Source organism: Schistocerca americana, chromosome 5 (genome assembly GCF_021461395.2).
Source record: "Schistocerca americana isolate TAMUIC-IGC-003095 chromosome 5, iqSchAmer2.1, whole genome shotgun sequence".
Classification (NCBI taxonomy): domain Eukaryota; kingdom Metazoa; phylum Arthropoda; class Insecta; order Orthoptera; family Acrididae; genus Schistocerca; species Schistocerca americana.
The window spans coordinates 613917528-613933941 of NC_060123.1; the positions used below are offsets into that span (position 1 = coordinate 613917528).

Consider the following 16414-nt stretch of genomic DNA (forward strand, 5'->3'; position numbering starts at 1 on the left):
TCAGCCTGTAAGAAACATGAGAATCTACAAGTCATTCTTAGTATAAAGCAACAAACTGTACTAGGTTGCTAATGGTACATACTTGTCAAACATATCGGGAGGGTATATATCTTTCACTCCCGCCGTGTTTCGTGCACCCTTATAGTGAATTTGTGTTTTTGCTTCATGGGTTCCCTCCTCGATATTCTCTGTGGAAAATATGTGATAAGTCGCTTAGCTCCACCAACTTCTTTCAGGCTAAAATCACACGGTGGTTAAGCTATTTCTGTCCATCACCTCGATGGAAAGATCGGACAGAGAGCTTTGTCATTCGTTTTCTGAGGCCTCGTTGATTTCGCATTGCCCGACATGCAGCAGAAGGAGTGTTTTGGGGTTTCAAGTATTGCCTGCAAAATCGGTCACAGGATGCATGAATGCTTATTCAATAGGGTATTTGCTAACAACGTTAAAACAAACATTGAACCATGAACTCTAAGTGTAACTGGAGAATTATCAAGCCCTGAGCATGAACCAATGCTGGTGTTAAAGGCTGCTGCTACATTGGTCCGATGATTTAGTCTAACCCAATGATGGTGTCTCCCACCATTATCACACGCCATGTGATATTTTATTTTTATTTATTTTTATGACTACTCATTTCTTCAGGCAGATGAAGAATATGAGATGAATTCTGACTTTTCCAGCTGAGTTTTCCAGCGAGCTGTCCGCGTCGCTGGGTGTTCTATGGACATCTGTGGCGGTGGTACCCATTGTCTGCGCATTTCTCCGTAACACACGGTACGAGCCAGTGTACAGAGATTGTAAGGGTGGTTTTACGCCGCCGGTGAGGAGCATGACATGCGAGCAGTGATCTAGGTCCTTATGCATGTAACAAAGTGGCGTCCCGTGACAGAAGCTTTTGGAGGATGGATGCGCGCGACGTGGTTCTGCAATCGACATAAGAAATCCGTCTGGTCTTGCGAGGGAGTTTGCAGTGTACCTGCGTTGACGAATTAGCCAGGAAGACGCAAGGTCTCTCCGTAGGCCAACACCGCAGCCGAAGAATCAATATCGGGCTTATAAGCTGTTTGTAGATCAAGCAGAACCATTGGAAGAGACGAAGTCCATCTGTTTCCATAGCACATGAATTCCGCCTTCAAGGAACATAGCCGCAAATCTGCCAAGCTGCGCGAACAGGTCCTATTCAAACTGCCGTCCACAGCTAACCACGCTGACGCAAATGTAGAGACTAATGTTTCGGCTGTAATGGTACCAATTTCCATTGGCCATAGCCAACGGGTAAAACGATTGAACATTGTGAAAACGTAGCGTTGACTGTTCGATGGAGGAAGTGGTCGCATAGCATCTAGATTTATATGGGAAAAACGTACTGTTCCATCTACATCTTTGGCACTGTGAACATGTCCTTGTCCATCCTCGACAGTGCTTTTCCGTGCCAACTCACACAAAACGTTGGGGAAAGAGTCGAAAAACCGGACATACTCCTCGATGGCACAAGTTCTGGATGCTGTAAAAAGTTTATTTTCTGAAAGCTGGTAAAAGAAACAGATGAGGTTGTCCACGAGAGAGGTTGCAATAGAGCTTGACATCTTCTCCCAGAATGTTGACGAGCTGCAACTGTTATAGTGTCACGTCGTCGTTGACGAGCGTCGTTCGGAGTTCCTAGTCTTCTTTTTGTGCTCGGGCCAGAGCAGAAAAGTCGATTGAACTCGTCGCGCTGTTGACGCATGAAATGTACTTGATGTCAGTACTGAACTAAGGTACGAACTCTAGATAGTTCAATTGGTGTGGAGAACAGCTGTTGAAAGCAAAAGTCAACGATTTATGGTACGTGAACATCTTGAGCACTTGCTCTTCGCCTAGATTGCTTCATATACTGCCAGAAGCTCACGATCGTAGGCGCTCCACATTCTTTGAGATGCTGACAGTTTTTCGAGAAAAGTACACCAATGGTTGTCATGGACCATCTCACCGCTACTGTAGCGCCGCGCCGATAGCCGCCTGGCATCCACCACTAATGCAAGACGTGCGTCGAGCATAGAATGAGTTAGGAACGCTGCTTCAGCCATGATCAGTCTCGCGGCCGAAAATTCGGAATGCATCCATTTTCGTCTTAGGACCAGTCAGCATCGCATGTTGTTTGCACACTCCTTGTGGATCACAACCTGATAGGAGCTTCATTTTTTCTGGAACAGCACCATCTATCATGTGCCGCTACATACAATATTTTGGATATGTTAGACAAGTAATCGTCTTTCACAGTAGAAAGGGGGAACTGCTTTTAGGAGTCGTTGCGTTAATATTAAATAATTATTATCTTTTTTGTAGGGTCAAAGGAGGAACGACAGACGTCAGCAGATATTTTCAGCAGATGGTCGCAGACACTGTCGCTTACAGAGAGAAGAACAACTACAGCAGGAAAGATTTCATGGACCTCCTCATTCAGCTCAAAAACAAGGGATATGTCGACCCTGACAAAGGAGAGACAATGGAGAACGGGCATCAGAATGGTGTTGGCACTCCTGACAGTAAGTCACTCTTTCTCTTCTTGTTCTTGCTGGTGTTTAGCTACACTCACAGTGTCCTGTCTTCCAAATGGCACAAAGCCATCGTGTAGGAATATCATGTTCTTTGTGCGCCTACGTATCATATAATCTCAGATTACATGTTCTATGGTTTGTAAGTTGTGTTTCTGTGGTGTATGTGAGGGGGTCGGTGGAAGAAAGTGCTGTCACTCACTTTAGTAAGAATTAGTTTGAACCCATTATCTCTTGTGTTTACGAATGTACCACATGCTGGTAACGTGTACTTGGATAAGCACCACTAGAAAATGCTGTCTACTAGCTTAATTGCTTTGTGTTACTACATTTCTGTTCTTGACTTTGAGTGTAACCAAATATATAACGTACAGTAGTGCAAAAATACTTTCTTCTGGATTATAACATGCGTATCTACACAATGTGAAGCACGAGCTGTGAGTTACCAGAGCAAAAATGCTTCTGTCGCACCAAAAAAAGGGGAATATGTTTTTCTTTAAAGACTCTGACAGAAAAGTGAGCAACTGGTTGCCTCGATCCTTATTCAGCCTTTCTCACCACAAATTTTGGCATGTGAACATATTTGCACTCTTTGAATACAGAACATTCTGATTTATCCAGTCTCTCTTTGTAGTTAAGCCTTGATATTCAGCAGTTCCCTCTAATTGCCACCATCTATACAGGGTAATAGTGACCGGGCCAAATATCTCACGAAATAAAAATCAAACGAAAAAACTACAAAGAACGAAACTCGTCTAGCTTGAATGGGGAAACCAGATGGCGCTATGGTTGGCCCGCTAGATGGCGCTGCCATAGTCAAACAGATATCAACTGCGTTTTTTTAAATAGGAACCCCCATTTTTTATTACATATTCGTGTAGTACGTAAAGGAATACAAACGTTTTAGTTGGACCACTTTTTTCACTTTGTGATAGATGGCGCTGTTATAGTCACAAACATATGGGTCACAATTTTAGACGAACAGTTGGTAACAGGTAGATTTTTTTAATTAAAGTACAGAACGTAGGTACGTTTGAACATTTTATTTCGGTTGTTCCAATGTGATACAGGTACCTTTGTGAACTTATCATTTCTGAGAACGCATGCTGTTACAGCGTGATTACCTGTAAATACCACATTAATGCAATAAATAATGGCCCAGTCACGATCAATGGACCACTCTGTATGCGTCTCTCATTGTTTAAGTATATCCCACTGCCATTGCATAGACTGTCTCTTCTTATCTTTCTTTACTTCCACTCCTTCACCATACCTTGGCAGCTCACAAATTTTGGGGGTCCAACTTGTGTTTAAAATAGCAGGGCAGGATTCGCCCTCCGCTATACCTACGTGTTGAAGCTTGCCGGTCTGGGAGGGTCAGATCCCCTGAGCCTATGTATGGTCTCCATTCATCTGTATTTTTCATTTCCACTGTCTCCTCTCTCCTTTGTTCCCACTGTTTCTTTCTCCATCCTCCTCCATCTTTCTTTATTTTTTACTACCAGTGCCTCCCATTGACCATCAATATTTCTCCTCTCTTTGGCTCCCACTGCTATTGTCTTCATCCATCTCTCTTTCCCTTTCACTGCTACTTTCTCTTTTCACCATCACTGTCCTCTCTCTCTCTCTCTCTCTCTCTTTCTCTCTCTCACTCTCTCTCCCACTGGCACTGTCTCCTCTCCCTTCCACCATCACTGTCTCTCTATGTTACTCTCTTTTACCCCAAAAAATCGTGAATACGTTTGCAGGACTGAGGCAGCTGATTCCCCACTTTTAATTCAGAGTCTTTTAAAGAGGTACATATTCGTCTTTTTGTGCTAAGACTGAAACATTTTTCTGGCGGATTCTATTTTCTTCACTGTTACAGGAAGATGTGCTATTCATATAAAATTAATTCTGTAGGTCAGTAAAATTTTGAGAGTTTATGTACTTCGACACTTAAAAAGCATATCAGTATGAATAATATAAGGGTAACAAAATCGCTTACGTTAACCTATAAAGTCTTATTCGTGAAGAACTGCAGACTAAATGATTGTGTGATCTCAGAACTCTTGCAATGATCCTAGAACCCTTGCCCTCTGCGCCAGTTAAAACTACATTTACTTCTCAGACGGATATTACGTTCATTTTTTATGCGCTTTGGTAAGGTAATTTTGAACCTCTGGACCTTGGTAACGGGTAATGATATCGAAAACAGTTTCGAAGTTCCCATAGAATATGATCTGAAGAACATATGGAAAGAATGTCGACGATATGCCATGAACAGAAATTACAGAAGCGGCCATCTTCGCAACTAATGGTTTTTCGTAACCAAAAATCATGGTCTTCTGGGGTTTTCTCAGAAACCGCCCGTGAAGAAATAGAGCTTTTATAAGCTGCCTAAGGTTAACCCTAGATCACACCTAATGCGACAGAACCGTCCAATTAGTTCAATTTGCCTGGGCTGGAGGGAGTCTGTTATATTTAAATTGTCTTAGTGATCAACAGAATGGGAGATATGACGCCCTGAAATATCGCATTTTCGTGCACAGCCGGATAAAATCAATCATTGTGACGTAATGTCCTTATTGTGATAGGACAGCTCTTGTTCTCCATACACGTAAATGATCCTACGGGTAGTATGAATAGCAATCTGCAATTGTTTGCTGATGACGCTTCAGTGTATGGGAAAGTGCCATCGTTGAGTCAGTGCAAGATACAGGAAGGGTTGGAGAGAATTTTTGTGTTCTACGGTGAATGGAAACTTGCTCTGAAAGTGGAAAAATCTTAGTCAATGAGGATGAGTAGGAAAAGTCCGCTCCGGTAGCTGAGTGGTCAGCGCGACGGAATGCCGCGCACAGGGGCTCGGGTTCGATTCCCGGCAGGGTCGGGGATTTTTCTCCGCTCAGGGACTGGATGTTGTGTTGTCCTCATCCTCGTCATCGCGTTGTGTTGTCTTCCACATCATCTCATCCACCGCGGTGGCGACAGGAAGGGTATCCGGTCACCCCTTACTAAATCAAACCATAACCATGCCGACCCTGTGCAAGTGCGGGACAAAGGCACAAGGAAAAGAAGAGTAGGAAACACAATCCTGTCGCGTTAGAATACAATATTTCTGGTGTGCTCCTTGACATTGTCGTGTCGATCTGATATTAAGGCGTGACATTGCAAATGAATATGAAATTGAACGTACACGTATGATCGGTTGTAAGAAGGTGGGTAATCGATCTGTGTTCATTCGGAGAATTTCATGAAAGTGTAGCTCATCCACGAAGGAGTCGACGTATTGAACACTTGTTGGACCCATTATCAAGTATTGCTCAAGTGTTTGAGACCCGCACCGGGTCGGTTTAAAGGAAGGCATCGAAACAATATAAAAATCGTGCTGCTATATTTGTTACTGGTAGGCTCGAGCAAGACACGAGTATTATGGAATTACTCTGTGAGTTAAAATGGGAATCCCTGGAGGAAATAAGAAGTTCTCTCCGCATAACGCCATTGACTAGAGATTCGCCATTTGCCGCTGACTGAAAAACAATCCTATGGTCACCAACATGCATGTCGCATATTGACTGCAAAGACAAGATGAGTGAAATCAGGACTCGTACAGCAGCATATAGACTCCGTCTGTGAGGTGAACAGGATAGGGAGTGATTAGGTACTCTCCGCCATGTACCGATGGAGGCTTGAGGAATATGTTTGCAGATTTAAGTGTTACACAAACTATAGTCACTGAAGCACTGTTAATCCATATCGGAAGTAGTATTCGTCTTTTCCTCTATATGTACCTGTATGATGCAATCTTCCTTCAGACCCTCTTAATGACGCTTCGATGCATACGGCTACTTTCATCTTCCTAGAGTACATCATTTTTCAGTGCAAAAGTAATATAGAAGCAGTAGTGTCCAATCTGACGAATTTAACAATTTATGGACAGGACTTTTACTAAGCTTTAATTAAATCTCACTTTTTCTCCTTACATTTAAGCACAAATTAATTGTACCAGCCACGCGGAGTGGCTGCGCGGTTAGAGGCGCTATGTCACGGACTGCGCGGCTCCTCCCGCCGGAGGTTCGAGTCCTCCCTCGGGCATGGGTGTGTGGGTCGTTATTAGCATAAGTTAGTTTACGTAATGTGTAAGTCTAGGGACCGATAACCTCACCAGTTTGGTCCCGTAGGAATTCACACACTTTTGAACACTTTAATTGTACAAGACATTTAACAAATATTTTTGGCTCAAAATAAGCAGGTCACTGAGTCAAATAAATGCCATGTAAGCTACAATTCATCCTCAGCTTTGTTCTGGCTGCGGACACTGAAATACTTACGCAAAATATGTTGTGACTTGGCAAGACAGCCAAGCCACTAGGAGGTGAAGCCGAAAGGCATGCGTTTAAGCTCACGCAGACTGGCGTGAGGTCTGGAACAGGTAAAGTAATTGAGACTAGCAAGTAAAGTACGTAGCTTCTTGAATACTTAACTTTAATCCATAGTTGGTGAACATCTGTCTGACGGTACATGCATCACAAGATAAATAGCAAATGATAATGGCGCCTTGCTAGGTCGTAGCAAATGACGTAGCTGAAGGCTATGCTAACTATCGTCTCGGCAAATGAGAGCGTAATTTGTAAGTGAACCATCGCTTAGCAAAGTCGGCTGTACAACTGGGGCGAGTGCTAGGAAGTCTCTCTAGACCTGCCGTGTGGCGGCGCTCGGTCTGCAATCACTGATAGTGGCGACACGCGGGTCCGACGTATACAAACGGACCGCGGCCGATTTAAAGGCTACCACCTAGCAAGTGTGGTGTCTGGCGGTGACACCACAAAATATACAGTAGTGATTTTCCAGTGGGAAAATGACCCACGAGAAAGGAAGGACAGGATTAACGTCTCGTGACGACGTTGTGTTAGAGACTGAGTGCTAGGCGTGATCAGCACGGTTATGACAGGAAATCGTCACGACATTTAATGAGGAAACATTGTTCACTCTTGCTATTCAGCGAGATAAACGAAGTAATTTATCATGTATTTGCTCTACTGTTGCCAGTCATAATTTTCTGAATTTCCCGCCACAAATATGCCGCACGTCTTGGGATCTGTAGTGGAAAAGGAAAAGAATTTTATACCTGCCCTTTTATCTGGAAATCTTCAACGTAAGAAGCATGTAGGGTGGGCATAACATAATGCGTTTTGCATACGCAGTGGACTATGTCAGCATTAGTTGAGTCAGTAACTCTTAGAGGCCCGAAAAATTCGCAATTTGCGGTAAATGCGAATAAATATGCGAAAATGCGAAATTACGTAATAACTTCTATTTCACAGCGAATTGCGTCCAGGTGGACTATTTTATCACAGGTAGTTTGAAATAGCTTTATTTTCTGTCCATAAATACCGAAAATCCACTCTGTTGTCGATTACTTGTACTGCAAAATCATTTAATGTAGCCCAGCTTATCAAGATAATGTACCCGACAATGTGGGTACAAAATGAAAAGTACACGAACGCAACGATATATCAGTGCGCTCGGTGCTCTGGTCACACCGATTGTGGCCAGTGAAGATACATGCTGCGTAATCCAACACAGGACTCAGTCGTGGGACTTAGCATCTTAGGACAAAGGAATGCTTACGTTTGTCTGCTAGCTAAAGTTCAAAATTTGGAATGATGCGGACACTTTAACGAGCCAGTTTTAGGTGGCAAGTGTTTTTGTAATTTTGGTTCCGTTACAAAACACTAAAATATGAGAGCTGCAAAGCCTGTAGAGGCACAGAGAACGACAGCAGCACTCCTAGTGGCATGGCAGTAAGCTTGGAGTTCGAGAAAATATGGCGTGGAAAATATTTTTAATCCGAAATACGCGATCAGATGACAATATTCTTCATTTATACTTCACGGCTGGACCTCATAGTCTAGAAGGGAAGTGCGCACCTGTAAACTGAAAGGTTTTTGTGACCTCACTACATTCAAGAAATCTTAATCACCTCTTGACTATTAAATAATTTATTTGTGAAACTCAGTACTGTAATTTCGACTATGTAGCTATTATGAAGGAGAAATAATTCCACCTTAGCACATTTCAAAATTTAAAAATTATCTGAAATGTCATGACACAGAAAGTGGTTTCACCGTAATCTGCTCCTTATTACCCTCTTGTTCGTGTAGCACTCTTTGAATGGCACTGTCAATATATACCTCGTATTCTGCTAGTTTTGCATGCGTCTCTAATATTGTATGGATAAAACGATTCCCTATCTGCAAATGCTAAAAATGAAGCAGTAGTTATGCAAACGTGTTCACACATTATTAACAGGTACTCAGGTACTACAGACAATACATTTTAGCAAAAATCAGTGCAGTATACTCATCCTCCCACTCCAATGAAAATTTAAAAGCAAATAATACACACTCTCATGCTTTCATCATTGTATCTACTAGTGGATTCTGAATAACTAGAGTTTACTAAATGCAGTAGCATTCAGTACAGTGGAAATAAGTTCACACTATACCACACAATCTCATGTACAGATATGCGCTCCATGTATTATATTTTTTGTGCATAATAGTACCTGGCACGATGGCTTCTGTCACTAATACCACAAAGCGTACTCACAATCAGTGGCAAGAAGTAACACCATTCAATGCAGAAACACATATTCATTCCGTGACAAGATGTAATACGGTTGAGTACCATTTCTGTCAATAGCCCTCACATGGAGTTCATTAAATGTGAGAAAGTACGACAAATGGATGCAAACTATAATAGAGTAGAACATGAATAATGTACTGGTACTTACAGCGCATTTAAATGTTGTAAGACAAAAACAAACATGGAATCATTTATACCACGCAGTATTACAGACGGAAGCAAAAATCAAGCAGATTATGAGCAACACATTCACGACACAAGTCAGAGTCCAACTCACACACACACACACACACACACACACACACACACACACACACACACTACGTCGTAATTAGGAACACAATCATATGAAACCAGCTTTGTTTCGAAAGACAGCAAAACAAAAAAAGGCTTTAAATCATACAGTAAGAAACCGAGATGATGAGCTGATAAACTTGCAACAGTCCAAATCGCCTGGCAGCGAACCAACATCATATTGCCGGAACTTGCTCTGTAACTTTCACCCCCCTCGGTTTCGTGAAATGCTGGTACTTGCCAAGCCTGAACTACCTTGTTTACCCCGGCTGCTGTAACCGAGCAGTTCTAGGTGCTTCAGTCTGGAACCGCGCTGTTGTTACGGTCGCAGGTTTGAATCCTGCGTCGTGCATGGATGTGTGTGACGTCCTTAGGTTAGTTAGGTTTAAGTAATTCTAAGTCTAGGGAAATGATGACCTCAGATGTTAAGTCCCATAATGCTTAGAGCCATTTTAACTATTTTTTTTTTTAACCTCGTTTACGACACTGCCAACATGAGCAAGGAATTGCGTGGTAGCCGTTACGGAATGCTTTGTGTTGCACGTTGCTCATTGTTTTCTTATTTTGGTATCAGTGAAGAACCTAATCCTGCTCTATCAACGTGTTCTCTTACGACCATCAAAACAGCAGTGTGAGTCGGGGATCCCTATGACCACATGTCAAGTTTCTGCAAAGACCATGCGTCAAGTTCTACATTTGCAGATGTGCAAAATATGAATATAACCTGGCTGCTCTGTGAGAGGGCTTGTTTCCATTCACTGCTCCTCTATAACTCTAGTTTGTTTATGCTCGCTGTCTTCTGCTGGTTTATAGTGTACACTGTGTGTAGTATAGTGCTGTGTAGTGTAGTGTTGTATAGTAGTGTAGTCCAGAACTATAAATTAGAAAATTTGTTATACATCAATGGTGCATAGTGCAATAGACCAGTAAATCTGCCTTCTGGACGAACAGATATCTGTGCACCAGAAGGCCAAATGACTGTACATAGATTTTTTTCTATTATTACTATTTTCTCTTTTATATAAGTGTTCTATCTAGATTCCACTCTTAAAGAGCATAATATTTACTTATTATTAACATATTTGTTTTAATTACATTAAAATATTATGTACTCTTTTCATGCCAGATCAAGTGCACATTGAAAGGTGGCTACACTGTGCCACTGCGCCAGAGAGTGCGCCAAAGAGTACTATTAAGCCGCCTCCACAGTGCCTGTTTAGGGTTCGTAGAAGTCAGTGGTTGTCGAGAGTTCATAGCAGTCAGTGCTACCAGAGAGCTCGTAGAGGACAGTGCGTGTTGAAAGTTCGTAGCAGTCAGTGCTTGTTTAGAGATCGTAGCAGTCAGTGCTTGTTGAGAGTTCGTGAAAGTCCGTGCTTGTTAGGAGATCGGAGAGGACAGTGTGTGTTGGGAGTTCGTAGCAGGCACTGCTTGTCGTGAAATCGGAAGGATATGTTGTAGTAAAAAGTGTTGTTCCTTGTTTTATGCAGTTATTTGATGGGAGAGATAGCAGATGTTATTGTGTGCATTTCGTCAATATATGAAGGTAAAAATTACAATGTTTTTTTTATTAATTATGTGCCTGAAATAATGCGTCACTACAGGTTCAGTCAACAAAGCATCTGGCTTGTGTTCTTGTATTAGAGTGAATTCTGGTTTTCTTACGCAATTACAGTTTTTCTAAATTTCTTTTGTCACGTCAGCATAGTTGGTATTTAAAAAATTCTTGTCTTGTTGGAAAAGAACCGTGCCAGATGTGGACGTTGAGTCACACTCCCACATACAGAACAGTTACTCTTGTGCTTATTGGTGTTGTAGGTTTTATAGTTGCTGGGGGACTTAATTAATTAACTGTATTTACGAAAATTTTCTTACATTGTTTGTTGCAGTCAGATAGCGTAAATATACTAGTCAGGGCCAACCGATTACGAGACTTACGTAATCGGACATACTAAAACTTAAAAGTATTTTCAAAAAAAATTAATTAAGCCCCCATGCACGTGGCGACCCTGCCAGGATCGTCCCTTGGATTCTTCTGATTGTGAAAATTGTAGACTGTAGTATTGTTGTAGTAATTTTGAGTTTAGTGATTGTAGTCTGTATTGAGTGTGTAGATTTGGTAATTGTCATTCTTCTAATGGTATTTTTCAAAATTTAATTTTTTTTATTGCCTTGTATACGCGTTTGACAATTTTGTGCAATTATTTCAATTGTTCGATTGATCGTGTCTGAGGGAGACATTTCATGTGAATAGTATTGTTGGAGATAAGGAGGCATTGTGTGTAATTTTCGAACAGTGACGAATTTTTTTTTTATGTTTTGTAAATGATTACGCGGTCAATGAAACAGGCAAAAATGATGAATAGTCAGAATAACGAAATTGTTAACATGGCGAACTCGCCAACAGAGGAAAACAGTGTCATGAATAATGTAGTGGAAAACAATGTAACAAGTCGGGAAAATAGTCCGGAAACAGTTCAAAATTTTTCACAATCGAAAAATTCACAGAATACGAGATTAACGACAGAAGAGATAGAGCAGTTGATGGGTGCAATATTAAATTTGGGATCACAATTAGGAATAATTAAAACAGGTTTAGAAAGAATTAACTCGAAGATGGAAACAATGGAAACACAGTTAGGCTCACAAATAGAAACATTTGGAACCGAGATGAAAGCAGTGGGATCACAGTTACGATCTGAAATTAGAACTGAGATGGAAGCAATGACAACACGGTTATGCTCACGAATAGGGACATGTTTCAAAAATACGAATGATGAATCAAATAATGAAATTAGAGAAGAAGTACAACCGATTTTGAAGGCTCACAATAATAGCTTAATTTCAACAGAAATTAGACAAGAGGAACAGGACAGAGAACAGGAAGAAAAAGATCGCGTGATAGTACAGAATTTTTCAGAGTTAAATTTACAACGTGCAAAGGATAAGGAAGAAATAATTGAAGGAACCGAGGAATCCGTACCAAATGACAGAATAAATAACTTAACGCAACAGTGTGAACAGTTAACTACTAAATGTGACAACACCGAAACCCGAGTCGCGACATTTACAGAAGACATAAATAAACAGAAAGGACAATTAAGTGACTCATCGGAAAGAGTTGAGATGATCTCAAATAAATTGACAAGTGTTAGTTTAGCAGAAGGGTGTGAAGAAAATAATTTATTTCATTTACGGGATGCGACAAGAGAGCGCCAGGCGCGCGAACTTGACAATAATCGACATTCAAACTGGGACAGACGCGGTAGGTCTTTGTCGCCACGAGGCGAAAACTTTGACTATAAACACTTCTTAACTGTTCGGAAATTTAAGATCTTCCGCAATTCTAAGAATGACATACATCCATGTGCATGGTTAGATCAATTTACGTACGCACTTCCGCCAAAGTTGCCATTAAGTCACAAACTAGAAATTATGTGCAGCTATTAACGTCCTCAGGGGATTCACTACTCTAAGTGAATATGTGCCGTAGCGAGCATAGGGCCCCGAGCTGTAGTGGTGCTATTTCTCTTTTAGTTTTCTGTACCGCTGCCTACTCTTTTACTATTCTTTGCATCTGTCAAACCAACTCTTCGACTATTAATCTATCTAGCGAATAAGTGAACAATAACCGGATTTGACTAATGTACCCAAAAGTGACTTTGGAAATTACCGATTGGACTTACTGTACCTATTGCAGCATTTATTCGTAGTTTAAACGAAATGTTACCTGTTTATCTTCGTGACAATGTTACTTCATATGTTGACGATATTATTATTGCTAAACATTCCTGGAGTGAGCACAACAAAATTTTGGATTCATTGTTACGTATTTTTGCACGAGTTGGCATCACAGTGAACTTAGAAAAATCTGAATTTGGTCGTTCTCAGGTGAAATTTCTCGGTCACATTATTTCTACAGAAGGTATTCTTCCTGATCCAGAGAAATTAGACGCTATTCGTAATTATGCTGTTCCTACCACAAAACGTGATGTTCGTAGTTTTCTTGGTCTCTGTAATTTTCTTAGACGCTTTGTTAGTTTGGACGATTTGGCCACACCTCGTTTTTGCGATCTATCTGGAAAGTTCTTTTTAAACGAAAATCCGTCGACAACTTTGTTTGGTTAGTTTGTATTCCTGATGAGTGGGTTAATAAGCTGATTTGGTATACGCATTTCAGTTATGCACACTTTGGTCCCCGAAAATGCTTTCACAAATTACGAGAAAATTGTTACTTCAGTAATATGGAAAAACGTATTCGATCTGTTCTTGCCAAATGCAAATTATGTCAAATGGCTAAGCCTCCAACGATTTCTCACAGAGCACCGTTGTTTCCCATCATTCCAGCGAAATTAAAGGAGATGGCTGCAGTCGATTTGTTTGGTCCAGTGGTTCGTTCTACTAATGGTTTTGCGTACATTTTCGTAGCAGTGGAGTTGACGTCAAAATATGTGTGTTTTACACCTTTACGCAAAGCAACAGCTCGTTCAGTATCTAATGCTTTCATCAAACATTTTCTTAAAGAAGTTGGTCATGTTGACAAGGTTATATCAGATAATGGATCACAGTTTCGCTCTAACATTTGGCTTCGTACTCTACAGCGTCGTAAAATTAAACCAATTTTCATTTCACTTTTTCACCCTCAATCTAATGCTTCAGAGAGATGGATGAAGGAAATCAATAAATTGTGTCGACTTTATTGTCATCAGAATCACAGAACTTGGGATCAGTATCTTCATATTTTTCAAAACATTCTGAATGAACTTCCTAATGACTCAACTTCTTTACCGCCTCTATTGATATTAAAAAATAAAGCACCGACAAATCGCATTTCTGAAATAGTTCCTTTTCCGCCTTCACGGAAACTGCGGCATTCTGAAGTTGTCAACCTGGCTCTACGAAATATTGCATCTGCGGCTGCTAGAAGAGAGAAATCAGCTAAGCGTCCTGGTCGTTCAAAATTCTTGTCAGTTGGTCAGAAGGTATTAATTAAGTCCCACCGTTTGTCTCACAAAGGAAAAGGCTTGTGTCGCAAATTTTTTCTGCTTTATAACGGTCCATATAGAATTCGTAAAATTATTCATGATAACACTGTCGAAGTAGAAACTCTTAAATCACGACGCTCTAAGGGAATACATCACATATCAAACGTAAAAATTTTTGTGGAATGACATACTTGTGAGAAACTAACAGCTACATGTAAACATGCGGAGAGTACAAGGATACCGCGCTGTGTTTTGGCGGCGGCACATACTCAAAGCAACAGTCAAGTCTGCGCGCCGCACAAGGCAGTCGTTGACCGCAAACAATTGCTTCCTACGTCACGCGCCTACAGCTGATCGAGCGCTCAGTGCGAATGCACTGACAGCCGTAAACAAATACACAGTCTAATTTCTCCGACTAAATTCAGTATAAAGCTATAAGGACTTGTTGAATTCTGTTATTAACATTCAGTATTTTCCAGGATACGGTTGTGTAAAATATTTAACACCTTCAGGTAAATTCTGTGTGTCTCCGACGTTAAGAGGACTTGCTATCGAGAAATTTTCAGGAAGAATGTAATTTTGAAGAAGAAACTAATAAACTAAAAAGGGTAACTATTAATTGAGTTTATTTTTCAGGTAACATATTTCCACATAGGTACGTACTTTAGACGTAATTTGCTGCTCGCGATTACGTGATTCATACTTTGTGCTAATTTTATGTTCTATGGATTTACTTGTGAAGCGACGTGCTTGTGTACATTTACTGATTTTGACAATTATTGATTAATGAACTGGGTTGTAACTTGTGTATATTATGCATCGCTTGGCTGCTATGCTTTTTCACTGACTGATTTTGACAATTATTGATTAATGAACTGGGTTGTGACTTGTATAGATTATGCATCGCTTGGGTGCTATGCCTTTTCACTGATGTCATATTTTTTTATTATGTGCCTGCTGTGCTTATTTATTTGAATTATAATTGTAACCTGATTTATTGTGCTGATGAGTTTAGTTATGTAAGTTATACTTTGTGATTTATCTGCTTGTGCCTTCATGTTTGCTTATTAAGATGACATATGAATATTTATTTGCTTATGCTGATATGATGCTAATGACCTGTTTATTACGTAAGATATATGTTTACTGCTATGCGTATGGATTACATATTTACACATTTCTGTTTTGTTGCCATAACTGCTCTTTAATTTGGTGTATAGCAATGCTGATGTACTGTGTATGAACATAGAGTTTAGGTCACATTACTGTATTAATTATAGATTGTTCGCTTGGCAGAGCCTCGTTGTAGGAATTGTGCTGCATCCACTTGTTGACATTCTGTTCTTTACTGGTCTATTTACTCGCTATTGCTTGTTTTGCTTACGCTCAGTGCCTTATATTTTTAAGATAAGAAAATTCACTGCTATAATTCGACGAACGACATTAGTACAAGAAAGTCATTGAAGTCACATGAGCTGAGGTTTTATGGAAGCTGTATAAATTTATGCTAATAGGAAGGAAGCTAACGACATGACGTACAAACACTAGGTTTAGACCATTGACAATTATTACACTGCATTTTTCGTGAGCAATTGAAATAGGAAGTGACACTTGACACAAAAAATACTCCACATGTTTGCTTCTGTCTGCCATAATTCTTGAAGTGGTGTACACACTGTGAAACATTATGATCATTCACGCTCCGTAATCGTACTTAATTACTGAGAGTTATTCGAACTAAGTCTGTTAGAGGTCAGGTATGTATTTCTTTTATTTAATGATGGACAAGGAACCAAAATGTATCTTATAATTTATAATGAGTAGAAAATTTGGGTCAGATGGATTACACAGAGGTTGTGTGTGGACACTGTGTCTTCGGATTGTATGGAATGCTGAATTGAAGTTGCATTAGGATTTTATCTGTACTTGTTCAAGGAGACTGACTAGAGGAAAGAGTTGTTATTGAAGTGAAAT

The 16414-nt window shown here is 40.4% G+C and overlaps 1 protein-coding gene across 1 annotated transcript in view; it reads left to right on the forward strand.

The window, feature by feature from the left end:
• The window catches only part of LOC124615598 (cytochrome P450 6k1-like), a 72810-nt gene that overhangs the window by 35599 nt on the left and 20797 nt on the right, over positions 1 to 16414 (forward strand). Inside the window, exon 5 of the mRNA XM_047143587.1 lies at positions 2329 to 2528. Coding sequence (XP_046999543.1) covers positions 2329 to 2528 — 200 coding nt within the window. The remainder of the gene's footprint in view (positions 1 to 2328; positions 2529 to 16414) is intronic.